We start from the raw sequence: 20,311 nt of genomic DNA on the forward strand, positions 1-20,311 counted from the left end.
TCACTTGTAGAACTCGTGCTCCTGCTCGTCCTTCTTGATGACGGTCTTGTACGCCTTCTCGAAGTCCTTGGCCAGCACGATGTACCTGTTCTCCCTGACGGCCAGCATGCCGCCCTGGGGACAGTGTCACCTGTCACCTCAGTGTCACCTGTGTCACCCACAGCCACCCACAGCCAGCCCTGTGCCACCTACACTGAGCTACAGCCAGCCCTGTGTCACCTGCGTCACCCACAGCCACACCTGTGTCACCTGTGCCAGCTCCCTGTACCTGTTCTCCCTGACGGCCAGCATGCCGCCCTGGGGACACGGGGACAGCGTCACCTGTGTCACCTGAGTGTCACCTGTGTCACCCACACTGAGCTACAGCCAGCCCTGTGTCACCTGCATCACCTACACTGAGCTACAGCCACACCTGTGTCACCTGTGTCACCCACAGCCACACCTGTGTCACCTGTGCCAGCTCCCTGTACCTGTTCTCCCTGACGGCCAGCATGCCACCCTGGGGACACGGGGACAGTGTCACCTGAGTGTCACCTGTGTCACCCGTGTCACCCACAGCCAGCCCTGTGTCACCTACACTGAGCTACAGCCAGCCCTGTGTCACCTGTGTCACCCACAGCCAGCCCTGTGCCACCTGTGCCAGCTCCCTGTACCTGTTCTCCCTGACGGCCAGCATGCCGCCCTGGGGACACGGGGACAGTGTCACCTGTGTCACCTGAGTGTCACCTGTGTCACCTGTGTCACTCACAGCCAGCCCTGTGTCACCTGTGCCAGCTCCCTGTACCTGTTCCCCCTGACGGCCAGCATGCCGCCCTGGGGACACGGGGACAGTGTCACCTGAGTGTCACCTGTGTCACCCGCAGCCACACCTGTGTCACCCATGCCACCTGCAGTGAGCTACAGTGTCCCCCACCTGTTCCCAGTGTGTCCAGGTACACCCAGGTGTGCCTCACACCTATCCCAGGTGTGCCCAGGTACACCCAGGTGTGTCCCCCACCTGTCCCAGGTGTGCCCAGGTGTGCCCAGGTACGCCCAGGTGTGTCCCCCACCTGTCCCAGGTGTGCCCAGGTGTGCCCAGGTGTGTCCCCCACCTGTCCCAGGTGTGCCCAGGTACACCCAGGTGTGTCCCCCACCTGTCCCAGGTGTGCCCAGGTGTGCCCAGGTACGCCCAGGTGTGTCCCCCACCTGTCCCAGGTGTGCCCAGGTACACCCAGGTGTGTCCCCACCTGTCCCAGGTGTGCCCAGCTGTGTCCAGGCACACCCAGGTGTGTCCTCCACCTGTCCCAGGTGTGCCCAGGTACACCCAGGTGTGTCCCCCACCTGTCCCAGCTGTGTCCAGGTGTGCCCAGGTGTGTCCCCCACCTGTCCCAGGTGTGCCCAGGTGTGCCCTCACCTCCTGGCAGATGGAGTTGATGTCGGCCCCCGAGATCTTGTCCGGCCGCGCCACGTCTGGGTCGGGGGTCAAGGAAACGGCGCAGGTGTGCCCAGGTGTGCCCTTGGCACGCCCAGGTGTGCTTTCAACCCCCCCAGGTGTGCCCAGGTGTGTTTCTAACCCCCCCAGGTGTGCCCAGCTGTGCCCAGGTGAACTCCCAGCCCCCCCAGATGTGCCCAGGTGTGTTTTTAACCCCCCAGGTGTGCCCAGGTGTGTTTTCAACCCCCCCAGCTGTGCCCAGGTGTACTTCCAGCCCCTCCACGTGTGCCCAGCTGTGCCCAGGTGTGTTCCTAACCCCTCCCAGGTGTGCCCAGCTGCGTTCCTAACACCCCCCAGGTGTGCCCAGGTGCCCCCAGGTGTGCCCAGGTGTGTTCCTAACCCCTCCCAGGTGTGCCCAGGTGTGTTTCTAACACCCCCCAGCTGTGCCCAGGTGTGCCCAGGTGATTATTTAACCCCCCCAGGTGTGCCCAGCTGTGCCCAGGTGCCCCCAGGTGTGTTTTTACCCCCCCCCCAAGTGTGCCCAGGTGTGTTTTTAACCCCCCCAGGTCTGCCCAGATGTGCCCAGGTGAGTTTTTACCCCCCCTCCCCCGGTGTGCCCAGGTGTACCCCCAGCCCCTCAGGTGCCCCCAGGTGTGTTTTAACCCCCCCCCAGGTGTCCCCAGGTGTGCCCAGGTGTGTTCCTATCCCCCCCAGCTGTGCCCAGGTGCCCCAGGTGTACTCCCAGCCCCCCCAGGTGTGCCCAGGTGTGTTTCTAACCCCCCAAGGTGTGCCCAGGTGTGTTCCTAACGCCCACAGGTGTGCCCAGCTGTGCCCAGCTGTGCCCAGGTGTACTCCCAGCCCCCCCAGATGTGCCCAGGTGTGTTTCTAACGCCCCCAGGTGTGCCCAGCTGTGCCCAGGTGTGTTTTTACCCCCCCCCAGGTGTGCCCAGGTGTGTTTCTAACCCCCCCAGGTGTGCCCAGGTGTGTTTCTAACGCCCCCAGGTGTGCCCAGCTGTGCCCAGGTGTGTTTTTACCCCCCCCCAGGTGTGCCCAGGTGTGATTCTATCCCTCTCAGGTGCCCCCAGGTGTCCCCAGGTGTGTTCCTAACCCCCCCAAGTGTGCCCAGGTGTGCCCAGGTGTGTTCCTATCCCCCCCAGCTGTGCCCAGGTGTACTTCCAGCCCCTCCACATGTGCCCAGGTGTGCCCAGATGTGTTCCTAACCCCCCCAGGCGTGCCCAGCTGTGCCCAGGTGTGTTTTTACCCCCCCAGGTGTACTCCCAGCCCCTCCAGCTGTGCCCAGGTGTGTTTTACCCCCCCAGGTGTGCCCAGGTGTGTTCCTAACGCCCCCCAGGTGTGCCCAGGTGTGTTTTTACCCCCCCCAGGTGTGCCCAGGTGTGTTTCTAACGCCCCCAGGTGTACCCAGCTGTGCCCAGGTGTGTTTTTACCCCCCCCCAGGTGTGCCCAGGTGTGTTTCTAACGCCCCCAGGTGTGCCCAGGTGCCCTCAGGCGTGCCCAGCTGTGCCCAGGTGTACTCCCAGCCCCTCCACATGTGCCCAGCTATGCCCAGGTGTGCCCAGGTGTGCCCAGCTGTGCCCAGGTGTGTTTCCCCCCCCCCCCCAGGTGTGTTTTTGCCCCCCCCAGGTGTGCCCAGGTGTGCCCAGGTGTGCCCAGGTGCGGATACAGTCCTCCAGGTCCACCTCCTCGGACAGGTTCATCTTGCCGGTGATGGTGGAGAAGATGAGGCGCTTCTGGCGCCGGTCGGGCAGCGGGAACTCGATCTTGCGGTCCAGGCGGCCGGGCCGCAGCAGCGCCGGGTCCAGCGTGTCCGCGCGGTTGGTGGCCATGATCACCTGGGCACAGGTGAGGGGTCAGGGCACACCTGGGCACAGGTGAGATCCCCAAAACCCCATAAAACCCCATAAAACCCCCAAAATGGCTGATCCAGGTGTGCCCAGCTGTGCCCAGCTGTGCCCAGGTGTCCGCGCGGTTGGTGGCCATGATCACCTGGGCACAGGTAAGGGGTCAGGGACACACCTGAGATCCCTAAAACCCCGTAAACCCCCAAAAAACTCAAAAAAATCCCATAAAATCCTCGTAGTTCCTGATCCAGGTGTGCCCAGCCGTGCCCAGCTGTGCCCAGCTGTGCCCAGGTGTCCACGCGGTTGGTGGCCATGATCACCTGAGCACAGGTGAGGGGTCAGGGACACACCTGAGATCCCCAAAACCCCACAAAACCCCATAAAAACCCCCAAAAAACCCCATAAAACCCCCAAAATGGCTGATCCAGGTGTGCCCAGGTGTGCGCAGGTGTGCCCAGGTGTGCACACGGTTGGTGGCCGTGATCACCTGGGCACAGGTGAGGGGTCAGGGCACACCTGGGCACAGGTGAGACCCCCAAAACCCAAAAAACCCCCATAAACCCCATAAAACCCAAAAAAACCCCATAAAACCCCCAAAATGGCTGATCCAGGTGTGCCCAGCTGTGCCCAGGTGTGCACACGGTTGGTGGCCATGATCACCTGGGCACAGGTGAGGGGTCAGGGCACACCTGGGCACAGGTGAGATCCCCAAAACCCCATAAAACCCCATAAAACCCCCAAAATGGCTGATCCAGGTGTGCCCAGCTGTGCCCAGCTGTGCCCAGGTGTCCGCGCGGTTGGTGGCCATGATCACCTGGGCACAGGTCAGGGGTCAGGGCACACCTGAGATCCCCAAAACCCCGAAAAACCCCAAAAAAACCCCCAAAAACCCCCATAAAATCCCCACAGTTCCTGATCCAGGTGTGCCCAGCTGTGCCCAGGTGTGCCCAGGTGTGCCCAGGTGTGCCCAGGTGTCCGCGCGGTTGGTGGCCATGATCACCTGGGCACAGGTGAGGGGTCAGGGCACACCTGGGCACACCTGAGATCCCCAAAACCCCATAAAACCCCCCCAAAAAACCTAAAACCCCCACAGTTCCCGATCCAGGTGTGCCCAGCTGTGCCCAGGTGTCCGCGCGGTTGGTGGCCACGATCACCTGGGCACAGGTGAGGGGTCAGGGCACACCTGGGCCACACCTGGGGGCACACCTGGGGGCACACCTGGGGACACCTGGGGGCACATCTGGGCACACCTGGGGGCACCTGGGGACACCTGGAGATGCCTGGGGATACCTGGGGACACCTGGAGCCACCTGGGGCCACACCTGGGGACACCTGGGGACATCTGGGGGCACCTGGGGACACCTGGGGGCACACCTGGGGACATCTGGGGACAGCTGGGGCCACACCTGGGCACACCTGGGGGCTCCTGGGGACACCTGGGCACACCTGGGGACACCTGCGGAAACTTGGGGGCACCTGGGGGCACATCTGGGGGCACCTGGGGGCACCTGGGCACATCTGGGGACACCTGGGCACACCTGGGGACACCCGGGGACACCTGGGGGACACCTGGGGGGCCAGCGGGGCGCACCTTGACATTGACGTTCTGGTCGAAGCCGTCCATCTGGTTGAGCAGCTCCAGGAGGATGCGCTGCACCTCGCGGTCGGCTTGGGGCCAAAAACGGCAAATTTGGGACCCCCGGACCCCAAAATCCACCCCAAAACCCCAAATCCACCCAGGGACCCCAAAATTGATCCAGGTGACCCCAAAATCCACCCAAAAACCCCAGAGCCACCCAGGTGACCCCAAAATCCACCCAAAAACCCAAATCCTGTCCAGGTGACCCCAAAATCCACCCAAAAACCCCAGAGCCCGGCCAGGTGACCCCAAAATCCACCCAGGTGACCTCAAATCCATCCAGGTGACCCCAAAATCCACCCAAAAACCCCAGAGCCCAGCCAGGTGACCCCAAAATCCACCCAGGTGACCCCAAATTCCACCCAGGGGACCCCAAATTCCACCCAAAACCCCAAATCCTGTCCAGGTGACCCCAAAATCCACCCAGGTGACCCCAAAACCCCAGATCCCGTCCAGGTGACCCCAAATTCCATCCAGGTGCTGCTGAGTTTCATCCCGATGTTCTCCAGAAGGTTCCTCAGCCCCAAAAACCACCCCAAACCCACCCAGGACCCCCCAAATCCACCCAGGACCCCCCAGAGCCCTCCCCAGTGGAGACCCCTCCCCAATTTGGGGGTCCTGGACCCCTTCCCACACCCCAGGACCACCCAAAGGGTCCCCAAATCCCACCCTGGCCTCCATCCCGAGGCTCTCCAGAAGGTTCCTCACCATGAACTTCCACCCAAAGCCACCCCAAATTCTACCCAGGACCCCCCAAATCCACCCCAGGACCCCCCAGAGCCCTCCCCAGTGGAGACCCCTCCCCAATTTGGGGGTCCTGGACCCCCTCCCACACCCCAGGACCACCCAAAGGGTCCCCAAATCCCACCCTGGCCTCCATCCCGAGGCTCTCCAGAAGGTTCCTCACCATGAACTTCCACCCAAAGCCACCCCAAATTCTACCCAGGACCCCCCAAATCCACCCCAGGACCCCCCAGAGCCCTCCCCAGTGCAGACCCCTCCCCAATTTGGGGGTCCCAGCCCTTCCCCCCTGGCCTGGGGTCCTCAAACCCCACCTTGAGGTTCTCCTGACCTTCATCCAGAAGGTTCCTCACCCCCAAAAACCACCCCAAATGCAACCCAGGACCCCCCAGAGCCCTCCCCAGTGCAGACCCCTCCCCAGTTTGGGGTCCTTGACCTCCTCCCACACCCCAAGACCACCCAAGAGGTCCCCAAATCCCACCCTGGCCTCCATCCCGAGGCTCTCCAGAAGGTTCCTCACCCCCAAAAACCACCCAAACCCACCCAAACCCACCCCAACTCCACCCAGGACCCCCCAGAGCCCTCCCCAGTGGAGACCCCTCCCCAATTTGGGGTCCTGGACCCCTTCCCACACCCCAGGACCACCCAAAGGCTCCCCAAACCCCACCCTGGTCTCCATCCCAATGTTCTCCAGAAGGTTCCTCACCCCCAAAAACCACCCCAAACCCACCCAGGACCCCCCAAATCCATCCAGGACACCCCAAACCCCACCCCGGTGCAGACCCCTCCCCAATTTGGGGTCCTGGACCCCTTCCCACACCCCAAGACCACCCAAGGGGTCCCCAAACCCCACCCTGGCCTCCATCCCGAGGCTCTCCAGAAGGTTCCTCACCCCTAAAAACCACCCCAAACCCACCCAGGACCCCCCAAACTCCACCCAGGACCCCCCAAACCCCACCGCAGTGGAGACCCCTCCCCAATTTGGGGTCCTGGACCCCTTCCCACACCCCAGGACCACCCAAAGGGTCCCCAAATCCCACCCTGGCCTCCATCCCGAGGCTCTCCAGAAGGTTCCTCACCCCCAAAAACCACCCAAACCCACCCAAACCCACCCCAACTCCACCCAGGACCCCCCAGAGCCCTCCCCAGTGGAGACCCCTCCCCAATTTGGGGTCCTGGACCCCTTCCCACACCCCAGGACCACCCAAAGGCTCCCCAAACCCCACCCTGGTCTCCATCCCAATGTTCTCCAGAAGGTTCCTCACCCCCAAAAACCACCCCAAACCCACCCAGGACCCCCCAAATCCATCCAGGACACCCCAAACCCCACCCCGGTGCAGACCCCTCCCCAATTTGGGGTCCTGGACCCCTTCCCACACCCCAAGACCACCCAAGGGGTCCCCAAACCCCACCCTGGCCTCCATCCCGAGGCTCTCCAGAAGGTTCCTCACCCCTAAAAACCACCCCAAACCCACCCAGGACCCCCCAAACTCCACCCAGGACCCCCCAAACCCCACCGCAGTGGAGACCCCTCCCCAATTTGGGGTCCTGGACCCCTTCCCACACCCCAGGACCACCCAAAGGGTCCCCAAATCCCACCCTGGCCTCCATCCCGAGGCTCTCCAGAAGGTTCCTCACCCCCAAAAACCACCCCAAATCCACCCAGGATCCCCCAAACCCACCCAGGATCCCCCAAACCCACCCAGGACCCCCCAGAGCCCACCCCAGTGGAGACTCCTCCCCAATTTGGGGGTCCTGGACCCCTTCCCACACCCCAAGACCACCCAAGAGGTCCCCAAACCCCACCCTGGTCTCCATCCCAATGTTCTCCAGAAGGTTCCTCACCCCCAAAAACCACCCCAAATCCACTCAGGACCCCCCAAACTCGACCCAGGACCCCCCAAACCCCACCCCAGTGCAGACCCCTCCCCAATTTGGGGTCCTGGACCCCTTCCCACACCCCAAGACCACCCAAAGGGTCCCCAAACCCCACCCTGGCCTCCATCCCAATGTTCTTCAGAAGGTTCCTCACCTCCAAAAACCACCCCAAACCCACTCAGGACCCCCCAAATCCATCCAGGACACCCCAAACCCCTCCCCAGTGCAGACCCCTCCCCAGTTTGGGGTCCTGGACCCCTTCCCACACCCCAGGACCACCCAAAGGCTCCCCAAACCTCACCCTGGTCTCCATCCCACTGTTCTCCAGAAGGTTCCTCACCCCCAAAAACCACCCCAAACCCACCCAGGACCCCCCAAATCCATCCAGGACACCCCAAACCCCACCCCGGTGCAGACCCCTCCACAATTTGGAGTCCTGGACCCCTTCCCACACCCCAGGACCACCCAAAGGCTCCCCAAATCCCACCCTGGCCTCCATCCCGAGGCTCTCCAGAAGGTTCCTCACCCCCAAAAACCTCCCCAAACTCCACCCAGGACACCCCAAACTCCACCGAGGACCCCCCAAACCCCACCCCGATGCAGACCCCTCCCCAATTTGGGGTCCTCGACCCCTCCCACACCCCAGGACCACCCAAAGGCTCCCCAAACCTCACCCTGGCCTCCATCCCAATGTTCTCCAGAAGGTTCCTCACCCCTAAAAACCACCCCAAACCCACCCAAAGCCACCCCAAATCCACCCAGGACCCCCCAAACTCCACCCAGGACCCCCCGGACCCCGTCCCCAGTTTGGGGTGCTCACCCCCGGTCTGGGCGTCGAAGCGCTTGGTGGCGATGGCGTCGATCTCGTCGATGAAGATGATGGCGGGCGCGTTCTCCTTGGCCAGGCGGAAGACGTCGCGCACCATGCGCGGGCCCTCGCCCAGGTACTTCTGCACGAACTCCGAGCCCACCACGCGGATGAAGGCGGCTGGAAAAGAGCCCGCCCCGGGAAATTCGGGATGGCCGAAATGCCAGAAATCCCCGAAATCCCACCGGGGATCCATGGAGAACATCAGGAACCCCAAAAATCCCACCAGGAATCCATGGAGAACACCAGGAACCCCAAAAACAGCTCCAGAAACTCCAAAAACCCCACCAGGAATCCATGGAGAACATCAGGAACCCCAAAAACAACTCCAAAAGCCCATGGAGACCACCAGGAATCCCAAACCATGGCCAGAAACCCCAAAAATCCCACCAGGAATCCATGGAGACCACCAGGAACCCCAAAAATCCCACTGGGAATCCATGGAGAACACCAGGAACCCCAAAAATCCCACTGGGAATCCATGGAGAACATCAGGAACCCCAAAAACAACTCCAAAAGCCCACGGAGAACACCAGGAATCCCAAACCATGGCCAGAAACCCCAAAAATCCCACCGGGAATCCATGGAGAACACCAGGAACCCCAAAAACAACTCCAAAACCCCATGGAGACCACCAGGAACCCCAAAACAGCTCCAGAAACCCCAAAAAAATCCCACCGGGAATCCATGGAGAACACCAGGAACCCGAAACACCTCCAGAAACCCAGGTGTCCGCAAACCCCTCCAGGTGTCCCCAAATCCCACCCAGGTGACCCTGACCTTCATCCCAAGGTTCTCCAAAAGGTTCCTCACCCCCAAAAACCACCCAAAACCCCACCCAGGTGTCCCCAAACCCGTCCAGGTGACCCCAAACCCTTCCAGGTGTCCCCAAATCCCACCCAGGTGACCCTGACCTTCATCCCAAGGTTCTCCAAAAGGTTCCTCACCCCCAAAAACCACCCAAAACCCCACCCAGGTGTCCCAAACCCCTCCAGGTGTCCCCAAACCCCACCCAGGTGTCCCCAAACCCCACCCAGGTGTCCCCAGATCCCACCTTGGTGACCCCAAACCCCACCCAGGTGTCCCCAAACCCCTCCAGGTGTCCCCAAACCCCACCCAAGTGTCCCCAAACCCACCCAGATGTCCCCAAACCCCTCCAGGTGTCCCCAAACCCGTCCAGGTGTCCCCGGAGCTCACCTGTGGTGTGGTGGGCCACGGCCTTGGCCAGCATGGTCTTGCCGCAGCCGGGGGGGCCGTACATGAGCACCCCCCGCGGGGGGTCGATGCCGATCTGCGCCGGGACAGGACGCGGTGAGGCCACCTGAGCCCACCTGGGGCTCCTCGAGGTGTCCTCGAGGTCACCTGGGGCTCCTCAAGGTGCCCTGGGGCTCCTCAAGGTGCCCTGGAGCTCCTCGAGGTGTCCTGGGGCTCCTCAAGGTGCCCTGGAGGTCACCTGGGGCTCCTCAAGGTGACCTGGAGGTCACCTGGAGCTCCTCAAGGTGTCCTCGAGGTCCTCAAGGTGACCTGGAGGTCCTCAAGGTGTCCTGGAGGTCACCTGAGGGTCCTCAAGGTGTCCTCGAGGTCACCTGAAGATCTCCCAAGGTGTCCTGGAGGTCACCTGGGGCTCCTCAAGGTGTCCTCGAGGTCACCTGGGGCTCCTCAAGGTGACCTGGGGCTCCTCAAGGTGACCTGGGGCTCCTCATGGTGCCCTCGAGGTCACCTGGGGCTCCTCAAGGTGCCCTGGAGCTCACCTGGAGGTCCTCAAGGTGCCCTGGAGGTCACCTGGGGCTCCTCAAAGTGCCCTGGAGGTCACCTGGGGCTCCTCAAGGTGCCCTGGAGGTCACCTGGGGCTCCTCAAGGTGCCCTGGAGGTCACCTGGAGCTCCTCAAGGTGCCCTGGAGGTCACCTGGGGCTCCTCAAGGTGCCCTGGAGGTCCTCAAGGTGTCCTGGAGGTCACCTGAGGGTCCCCTGAGGTCACCTGAGGTCCCCCAGAGGTCACCTGGCGGTCCCCAGAGGTCACCTGAGGGTCACCTGAGGTCACCTGGAGGTCACCTGAGGTCACCTGGAGATCACCTGAGGGTCACTTGAAGCCCCCAGAGGTCACCTGAGGTCACCTGAGGTCCCCGGAGGTGTCACCTGAGGTCCCTGGGGTCTCACCTGAGGTCCCCGGAGGTGTCACCCGGAGGTGTCACCTGAGGTCCGCGGGTCTCACCTGTTTGTAGAGCTCGAAGTGGGTGAGGGGCAGCTCGACGGCCTCGCGCACCTCCTGCTTCTGGATGTCCATGCCCCCGATGTCGGCGTAGACCACGTCCGGCTTCTGGTCTGGGGACACCGGGGACACCGGGATCAGTCCGGGGACACCGGCGACACCGGGGACACCGGGGGACACCGGCGACAGCGGGGACACCGCGTCAGGCTGGGGACACCGGGGACAGCGGGGACACCGGGGACAGCGGGATCAGGCTGGGGACACCGGGGACACCGGGGACACCACGTCAGGCTGGGGACACCGGGGACACCGGGGACAGCGGGGACACCGGGATCAGACTGGGGACACTGGGGACACCGGGATCACGCCGGGGACACCGGGGACACCGGGGACAGCGGGATCAGTCCGGGGACACCGGGGACACCGGGGACAGCGGGATCAGTCTGGGGACACCGGGGACACCGGGGACAGCGGGATCAGTCTGGGGACACCGGGGACACCGCATCAGGCTGGGGACACCGGGGACACCAGGGACACCAGGGACACCGGGGACACCGTGTCAGGCTGGGGACACTGGGACTGGCTCGGGGACACCGGGGACACCGCGATCACTCTGGGGACACCGGCGACACCGGGGGACACCGGGACCGGCTCGGGGACACTGGGACCAGCTTGGGGACACCGGGGACACCGGGACCAGCTCAGGGACACCGGGATCAGTCTGGGGACACCAGGGACACCGGGACCGGCTCGGGGACACCGGGATCAGTCTGGGGACACCGGGAACACCGGGATCAGTTTGGGGACATCGGAAGCAACTGGGACCAGTCTGGGGACACCAGGAGACACTGGCTCGGGGACACTGGGACCAGTCTGGGGACACCGGGATCAGCCTGACCCCATAACAACAATTAACGACCCCAAAACGACCCCAGATGAGGTGCTACGGATCCCAGGTGTGCCCAGGTGTGCCCAGGTGTGCCCAGGTGTGCCCAGCATGGCTCCACTCAACACCTCACGACCCCAAGATGACCCCAGTTGACTTCTGATGACCCCAAATCCCATTTTTTCACACCAAACCCCATTTTTCCACCCCGAATCGAGGTTTTTCCGGCCCCCAGGTGTGCCCAGGTGAGCTCAGCTGAGGTGAGCACCATGATGCTGCTGTCGGCCTCGGGCGGCAGGACGTCCACCAGGGCCCCGACAGCAACCCCAAGATGACCCCCAACACCACTTTTTCACCCCAAAACGACATTTTACCGATCCCAGGTGTGCCCAGGTGTGCCCAGGTGAGCCCTGCTGATCCCAGCGTGGCTCCACTCAACATCTCATGACTTTTGATGGCCCCAAAACCCCATTTTTTGGACCCCAAACCCCATTTTTCCACCCCGAATCGAGGTTTTCCGGCCCCCAGGTGTGCCCAGGTGTGCCCAGGTGAGCTCACCTGAGGTGAGCATCATGATGCTGCTGTCGGCCTCGGGCGGCAGGACGTCCACCAGGGCGTTGCTGTGCTTGTGCAGCGCCACCGAGGCGTTGGGCTTGAGCAGCTCGCGGTCGATGGTGCTCAGGATGCGCACGTAGTAGTTGGAGCCTGCGGGGGACACACCTGGAGCTCACCTGGGGCTCACCTGGAGCTCACCTGGGGCTCACCTGGGCCAGGTGAGGCGCCGCCGTCTGCTCCGGACACGGCCGGAGCGGGCACGGGGAGGTGCGGTCGGATCCAGGTTTGGCGCTAAGGTTCCATCCCAACGTGCTCACCGTGCCCAGGTGTGCCCAGGTGTGCCCAGGTGTGTGCCCAGGTGTGCTCCTCACCTGTGGTGGTCCCCACAATGACCATGGTCTGCTCCACGCTCTCTGGTGGCCAATGGGACCTTCCCCACCAATCCCCACCTATGCCAGGTGTGCCCAGGTGTGCCCAGGTGAGCCCAGGTGTGTGCCCAGGTGAGCCCAGGTGTGTCTCACCTGTGGTGGAGCCGACGATGGCGGTGTTCTGGTCCACGGCCTCCAGGAACCACCTGATGACCAAGGGGACAATCCCAACCCATGGCCCCACCTACCCCAGGTACCTCCAGGTGTGCCCAGGTGTGCCCAGGTGTGCCCAGGTGCGTTACCTGTGGTGGAGCCGACGATGGCGGTGTTCTGGTCCACGGCCTCCAGGAACTGGCCGATGACCAGCGGGACACTGACAACCCCCCCCTGCCGCGTGTCCCTCACCCATCCCAGGTGTGCCCAGGTGTGCCCAGGTGAGCCCAGGTGTGTCTCACCTGTGGTGGAGCCGACGATGGCGGTGTTCTGGTCCACGGCCTCCAGGAACTGCCCCATGACCAGCGGGACACTGAAACCCCATGTCCCCAGGTATCTCCCACCCATCCCAGGTGTGCCCAGGTGTTCCCAGGTGTGTGCCCAGGTGTGCCAGGTGTGTCTCACCTGTGGTGGAGCCGACGATGGTGGTGTTCTGGTCCACGGCCTCCAGGAACTGCCCGATGACCAGCAGGACACACCCAGCCCACCTTCCCACCTACCCCAGACATCTCCAGGTGTGCCCAGGTGTGCCCAGGTGCGTTACCTGTGGTGGAGCCGACGATGGCGGTGTTCTGGTCCACGGCCTCCAGGAACTGCCCGATGACCAGCAGGACACACACAAGCCATGTCCCCAGGTATCTCCCACCTACCCCAGGTGTGCCCAGGTGTGCCAGGTGTGTCTCACCTGTGGTGGAGCCGACGATGGCGGTGTTCTGGTCCACGGCCTCCAGGAACTGCCCGATGACCAGCGGGACACTGAAACCCCATCCTGTGTGTCCCTCACCCATCCCAGGTGTTCCCAGGTGTGCCCAGGTGTGCCCAGGTGTGTGCCCAGGTGCGTTACCTGTGGTGGAGCCGACGATGGCGGTGTTCTGGTCCACGGCCTCCAGGAACTGGCCGATGACCAGCGGGATGCTCTGGATGCGCTTCACCTCCTCCTGCGCGTGCAGGAACTCCTTCTTGAGGTTCCGCTGCTCGTCCTTGATGTACTCCTCCTGCACCTCCAGGAACTCCAGCTCCTGCTGCAGCTTCTGCAGGTGAGACAGGTGAGACACACCTGAGATACACCTGACACACCTGGGACACCTGAGATACACCTGAGACACACCTGAGACACACCTGAGATACACCTGACACACCTGAGATACACCTGAGATACACCTGACACACCTGAGATACACCTGAGATACACCTGAGATACACTTGAGATACACCTGAGGGACACCTGGGCCAGGGGCAGGGCTGAGCTCCTCCTGCACCTCCAGGAACTCCAGCTCCTGCTGCAGCTTCTGCAGGTGAGACACACAGGTGAGACACACCTGAGATACACCTGAGACACACCTGAGACACCTGAGGCACACCTGAGACACCTGAGAGACAGCTGAAGGACACCTGGGCCAGGGGACATTGTCACACAGGTCTGTTCTCACCTTGTCCCTGCTGTACAGGCCCTGCAGCCCCTCACCTGTCCCAGGTGTGTCACTCACCTTGTCCCTGCTGTACAGGCCCTGTGGCCCCTCACCTGTCCCCAGGTGTGTCCCAGGTGTGTCCCAGGTGTGTCCCCAGGTCCCCTCACCTGTCCCAGGTGTGTCGCTCACCTTGTCCCTGCTGTACAGGCCCTGTAGCCCCTCACCTGTCCCCTCACCTGTCACAGGTGTGTCCCAGGTGTGTCCCAGGTGTGTCACTCACCTTGTCCCTGCTGTACAGGCCCTGTGGCCCCTCACATGTCCCCTCACCTGTCCCCTCACCTGTCCCCTCACCTGTCCCAGGTGTGTCCTCACCTTGTACCTGCTGTACAGGCCCTGTGGCCCCTCACCTGTCCCAGGTGTGTCCCAGGTGTGTCCCAGGTGTGTCCCAGGTGTGTCACTCACCTTGTACCTGCTGTACAGGTCCTCCAGGTCCTCGGGCTCCGGCACCAGGAAGGAGAGGCCGGGCAGGGGCCGGGGCGCGGCCGAGGCCGGGACATCGTCCTGCACAGGTGAGACAGGTGAGAGACAGGTGAGGGACAGGTGAGACAGGGGAGGGACAGACAGGTGAGGGACAGACAGTGACACAGGTGAGACAGGTGAGACACAGACAGGTGAGACACAGGTGAGATACAGGTGAGACAGGTGAGACAGGTGAGACACAGGTGAGACACAGATGAGATACAGGTGAGACAGGTGAGACACAGGTGAGACAGGGGAGACAGGTGAGACAGGTGAGACAGGTGAGACAGGTGAGACACAGGTGAGGGACAGACAGTGACACAGGTGAGACAGGTGAGAGACAGGTGAGACACAGGTGAGACACAGGTGAGATACAGGTGAGATACAGGTGAGATACAGGTGAGACAGGTGGGACAGGTGAGACAGGGGAGACAGGTGAGACAGGTGGGACAGGTGAGACAGGGGAGACAGGTGAGACAGGTGGGACAGGTGAGACAGGTGAGACAGGTGGGACCAGGGGAGCACAGGTGAGAGACAGGTGAGACAGGTGAGGGACAGGTGAGACAGGGGAGACACAGGTGAGACACAGGTGAGAGAGGACAGGTGAGACGACAGGTGAGATAGCACAGGTGAGACAGGCACCCAGAAATGGGGGAGGGGCACGCACAGGTGGGGGGGGGGGTTTTCCAAAAATGTGGGAGGGGCCTTGAGGGGGACACCTGGGGTTGGGGAGGGGCACCTGGGGGGAAATTCCCAAATTTGGGGGGTCCATGAGGAGTTTTTGGGGGGATCCTGGAGGGTCCCACCCCCATTTTGGGCTCGCTCTCCCCCCTCCCCTCCCCCCTAATTTGGTATCGCCCAAAACATGGGCGTGGCCAAACCCGGAAGTGGGCGGAGCCCGGCGAAGCGCTGCACCCCCCCCCCAAAATCCCCCCTCGGGGCCCTTCCCCCCCTCCCGCGCGCCCTTTTTGGGGTCCTTTGGGTGCTCCCCCCCCTTCCCCTCCCCCCCCGAGGTTTTGGGGACCCCCCTGGGGTTTTGGGGACCCCCCCGGGCCCGTCCCCCCCGACCTGCGGCTTCTCCCCGAGCAGCCCCAGCTCCTCCATCGTGACGGGGCGCCGCGGAAGTGACGTCGGCGCGCCGCGCGTGCGGCGTGCGCGCGCGCGCGCCGCGATGACGTCAGGGCGTAGCTCCGCCCACGAGCGGCTGGTGGGGCCGGGCCGGAGCTCCCAGTTCGGCCCAGTTCGGCCCAGTTCGGCCCAGTTCGGCCCAGTGACTCCATCCCAGTCTCTCCCAGTTCATCCCAGTCCATCCCAGTTCCATCCCAGTTCATCCCAGTTTGATCCCAGTATATCCCAGTCCCTCCCAGTCCATCCCAGTCCATCCCAGTTTGATCCCAGTCCATCCCAGTTCATCCCAGTCCATCCCAGTCCATCCCAGTCCCTCCCAGTCCATCCCAGTTTGATCCCAGTCCATCCCAGTTCATCCCAGTCCATCCCAGTTTATCCCAGTCCCTCCCAGTCCATCCCAGTCCCTCCCAGTCCCTCCCAGTCCCTCCCAGTCCCTCCCAGTCCCTCCCAGTCCCTCCCAGTTCATCCCAGTCCCTCCCAGTCCATCCCAGTCCCTCCCAGTCCATCCCAGTCCCTCCCAGTCCCTCCCAGTCCCTCCCAGTCCCTCCCAGTCCATCCCAGTCCCTCCAGTTTGATCCCAGTCCATCCCAGTTCATCCCAGTTTGATCCCAGTTTGATCCCAGTCCCTCCCAGTCCATCCCAGTTTATCCCAGTTCCCTCCCAGTCCCTCCCAGTTCATCCCAGTCCCTCCCAGTCCATCCCAGTCCCTCCCAGTCCCTCCCAGTCCCTCCCAGTCCATCCCAGTCCCTCCCAGTCCCTCCCAGTCCCTCCCAGTCCATCCCAGTCCCTCCCAGTCCCTCCCAGTCCCTCCCAGTTCATCCCAGTCCCTCCCAGTCCATCCCAGTCCCTCCCAGTCCATCCCAGTCCATTTTTCACCGAATATTTTTTATTTCGCGTTGGCGCCCCCTGGCGGCGCGCCATTAATGCTTCCCTGGCCCCGCCCCTCGCGTGGGCGGAGCCTCTGAGGCGCCACGGGGCGGGGCCTCCCCGTCGCCGCCTCTGATTGGTCCCTGCTCCGCTGATGGGCGGCGCTTCCCTGTGTTCCCATCAATGAGTGCTGAGGAGGCCCCGCCCCTTCCACTTCATTGGCTGCCGATGCGGAAGTGGGCGGGGCCTGTGAGACGCTGCCTGGAAAGGGGGCGGGGCCAGAGGAGCCAAAATTGGGATTTTTTTTCAACGGGGAGCCCCAAAATTGGGGAATTTTCGCCTCTTGGGACCCCGAAATCACCCCGAGACCCCCCAAAATTTGGGAATCCCACCCAGGACCCCCAAAATTCACCCCAGGACCCCAAAATTTCGGAATTTTCCCCCCAAAATTTGGGAATTCTCCCCCAAGACCCCAAAATTTGGGACTTTTCCCCCCAAAATTTGGGAATTATCCCTCAGGACCCCCCCAAAATTTGGGAATTTCTCCTTAGGACCCCCCCAAATACCCCCCAAAATTTGGGAATTTTTCCCCCAAAATGTGGGAATTCTCCCCCGAGACCCCAAAATTTGGGAATTTCCCCCTAAAATATGGAAATCTTGCCCCCAAAATTGGGAATTTTTCCCCCAGGACCCCCCAAATCCCCCCCAGGACCCCCCCAGATTCGGGGCTCACCGTGGGGGGGGTCCCGGGGGGATTTCGGGGGGTCCTGGGGGGGTCTCGAGGCTTTTCCCCGCAGGATGTCGATCACCTGGGGGGAGGGGAGGGCTCAGAGACACCGAAAACCCCAAAATTCACCCCAAAATTGAACCCAAAATACCAAAAATTGAACCCAAAAATCCCCAAAATCGAACCCAAAATTTAACCCAATAATCCCCAAAAATTCACCCCAAAATTCAGCCCAAAATACCCAAAATTGAACCCAAAAATCCCCAAAATTGAACCCAAAATTGAACACAAAACACCCAAAATTCAGCCCAAAATTGAACCCAAAGTTGAATCCAAAATACCCCAAAATTCACCCCAAAATTCAGCCCAAAATACCCAAAATTGAACCCAAAAATCCCCAAAATTCACCCCAATTTCAACCCAAAATTGAACCCAAAATACAACACAAAATCCCCAAAATTCACCCCAAAATTGAACCCAAAACACCCAAAATTTATTCAAATTTTATTCCAATTTTCTCCCAATTTTCTCCCAGGTTTCCCCAATTTTATCCCCATTTTCCCAGTTTTATCTCAAATTTTTCCAAATTTTCTCCCAATTTTCCCCAACTTTCTCCCAATTTTTCCCCCATTTTTTTTCAAATTTTATCCCAAATTTCTCCCAATTCTATCCCAATTTCATTCCAATTTTCCTCCAATTTCCCCCCCATTTTCTCCCCATTTCCCCCCAATTTTCCCCCAAATTTCTCCCAATTTTATCCCAAATTTATCCCCATTTTTCCAATTTTTTCCCAATTTCATCCCAAAATTTTCCCAATTTTTTTCCAATGTTACTCCAATTTTTCCAAATTTATTCCAAATTTTCTCCCAATTTTCTCCCAATTTCCCCCCAATTTTCCCCCAATTTTATCCCAAATGTATCCCCATTTTTTCTAATTTTTTTCCGATTTCATCCCAAATGTATCCCAATTTTTTTCCAAATTTTTTCCAATTTTTTTCCAATTTTCTCCCATTTTTTTCCCCAATTTCCCCCCAATTTTCCCCCAATTTTCACCCAATTTTCTCCAATTTTCCCCCAATTTTCCCCCATTTTTTCCAATTTTCCCCCAATTTCCCCCCATTTTTCCCCCACGTTTCCCCCCAATTTTCCCCCAATTTTCCCCCATTTTTCTCCCAATTTTCTCCCAATTTTACTCCAATTTTTTCCAAATTTATTCCAATTTTTCTATATTTATTCCAATTTTTTCCTATTTTTTTTCCAAATTTTTCCCTTTTTTTCCCCCCAATTTTCTCCCAATTTTCCCCCAATTTTTTCCAAATTTATTCAAATTTTTTCCTTTTTTTCCCTCCAATTTTCTCCCAATTTTTCCCCATTTTTCTCCCAATTTTCTCCCAATTTTCCCCCAGTTTTTTCCAAATTTTTCCCAATTTTTTTCCAATTTTATTCCCCATTTTCTCTCAATTTCCCCCATTTTTCCCCCATTTTCCCCCAATTTTCTCCCAATTTCCCCCAATTTTCTTCAAATTAATTCCAATTTTTTCCAAATTTATTCCAATTTTTCCCCATTTTCCCCCCATTTCCCCCCCATTTTCACCCAATTTTTCCCCAATTTTCCTGCGATTTATCCCAAATTTTTTCCATTTTTCTCCCAATTTTTCCCCATTTTTTTCCAATTTTCCCCAATTTTCTCCCAATTTCTCCCCAATTTTCTCCCAATTTTCCCCCAATTTTTTCCAAATATTACCCAATTTTTTTCCCATTTCCTCCCATTTTTTTCCCAATTTTCTCCCAATTTCCCCCCAATTTTCCCCCCATTTTCTCCCGATATTTTTCCAATTTTCCCCCAATTTTCTCCCAATTTTCTCCCAATTTCCCCCCCAATTTTTCCCCCCAATTTTCCCATTTTTTCCAATTTTCCCCCAATTTTCTCCCAATTTTCCCCCAATTTTCTCCGAAATGTATCCCAATTTTACTCCAATTTTTTTCCAAATTTATTCCAAATTTTCTCCCAATTTTCCCCCAATTTTCTCCCAATTTTCCCCAATTTTCTCCCATTTTTTTTCCAATTTTTCCCCCAATTTTTCCCCAATTTTTTCCAATTTTCCCCCATTTTTCTCCCAACTTTCCTCCAATTTTCCCCCGATTTTTCCCCATTTTCACCCCATTTTCCCCCCCAATTTTTCCCCAATTTTCTCCCATTTTTTCCCATTTTTTTCCAATTTCCCCCCCAATTTTCCCCCCATTTTCCCCCCGATTTTCCCATTTTTTCCAATTTTCCCCCAATTTTCTCCCAATTTTCCCCAATTTTATCCCATTTTTTTCCAATTTTATCCCAATTTTTTTCCAATTTTCCCCCAATTTTTTCCCATTTTACCCCCCCAATTTTTCCCAAATTTTCCCCAATTTTTCCCCAATTTTCCCCCAATTTATCCCAAATTTTTTTCCATTTTTATCCCAAATTTTCCCCATTTTTTTCCAATTTTCTCCCATTTTTTCCCCAATTTTCCCCCAATTTCCCCCAATTTTCTCCCAATTTTCCCCCATTTTTCCCCCCAATTTTTCCCAATATTTCCAATTTTCCCCCAATTTTCTCCCAATTTCCCCCCAATTTTCTCCCAAATGTATCCCAATTTTACTCCAATTTTTTCCAAATTTATTCCAAATTTCTCCCCAATTTTCTCCCAATTTCCCCCAATTTTCTCCCATTTTTTTCCAATTTTATCCCAATTTTTTTCCAATTTTCCCCCAATTTTTTCCCATTTTCCCCCCCATTTTTTCCCCAAATTTTCCCCAATTTTTCTCCAATTTTCCCCCAATTTATCCCAAATTTTTTCCATTTTTATCCCAAATTTTCCCCATTTTTTTCCAATTTTCTCCCATTTTTTCCCCAATTTCCCCCCAATTTTCCCCCAATTTTCTCCCAATTTTCCCCAATTTTCTCCCATTTTTTTTCCAATTTTCTCCCATTTTTTCCCCAATTTTCTCCCAATTTTCTCCCAATTTTCTCCCAATTTTCCCCCAATTTTCTCCGAAA

The 20,311-nt window shown here is 58.9% G+C and overlaps 1 protein-coding gene across 3 annotated transcripts; it reads right to left on the reverse strand.

The window, feature by feature from the left end:
- PSMC4 (proteasome 26S subunit, ATPase 4) lies at positions 1-15,698 on the reverse strand. 3 transcript variants are annotated; one of them, XM_038126559.1, is made up of 11 exons: positions 15,624-15,698; positions 14,499-14,597; positions 13,472-13,658; positions 12,050-12,196; positions 10,609-10,718; positions 9,594-9,687; positions 8,349-8,516; positions 4,862-4,938; positions 3,093-3,261; positions 1,394-1,449; positions 1-114 (listed from the first exon to the last, which is right to left on the reverse strand). In XM_038126559.1, exons 1-11 carry the CDS (start codon positions 15,657-15,659, stop codon positions 1-3), a joined length of 1,257 nt encoding a protein of 418 aa, XP_037982487.1. In that variant the 5' UTR covers positions 15,660-15,698. The 3 variants fall into 3 exon arrangements, with proteins under 3 accessions (XP_037982487.1, XP_037982488.1, XP_037982489.1); XM_038126560.1 differs by lacking the exon at positions 1-114 and adding an exon at positions 386-499; XM_038126561.1 differs by lacking the exon at positions 1-114 and adding an exon at positions 574-682.
- Positions 15,699-20,311: the final 4,613 nt, after the last annotated feature.

Source organism: Motacilla alba, unplaced genomic scaffold (genome assembly GCF_015832195.1).
Source record: "Motacilla alba alba isolate MOTALB_02 unplaced genomic scaffold, Motacilla_alba_V1.0_pri HiC_scaffold_35, whole genome shotgun sequence".
Lineage (NCBI taxonomy): Eukaryota > Metazoa > Chordata > Aves > Passeriformes > Motacillidae > Motacilla > Motacilla alba.

Bases quoted from the DNA above. Each gene is read 5' to 3' on its own strand.
- PSMC4 (XM_038126559.1), bottom strand. From the start codon at position 15,659: ATGGAGGAGCTGGGGCTGCTCGGGGAGAAGCCGCAG. The intron at 10,719-12,049 runs GTGAGCTCACCT...CGGTGTCCCCAG, and splicing joins CATCATGATGCTCACCTCAG to ACCAGAAGCCGGACGTGGTC. The intron at 115-1,393 runs GTGAGGGCACAC...CACTGTCCCCAG, and splicing joins TCAACTCCATCTGCCAGGAG to GGCGGCATGCTGGCCGTCAG.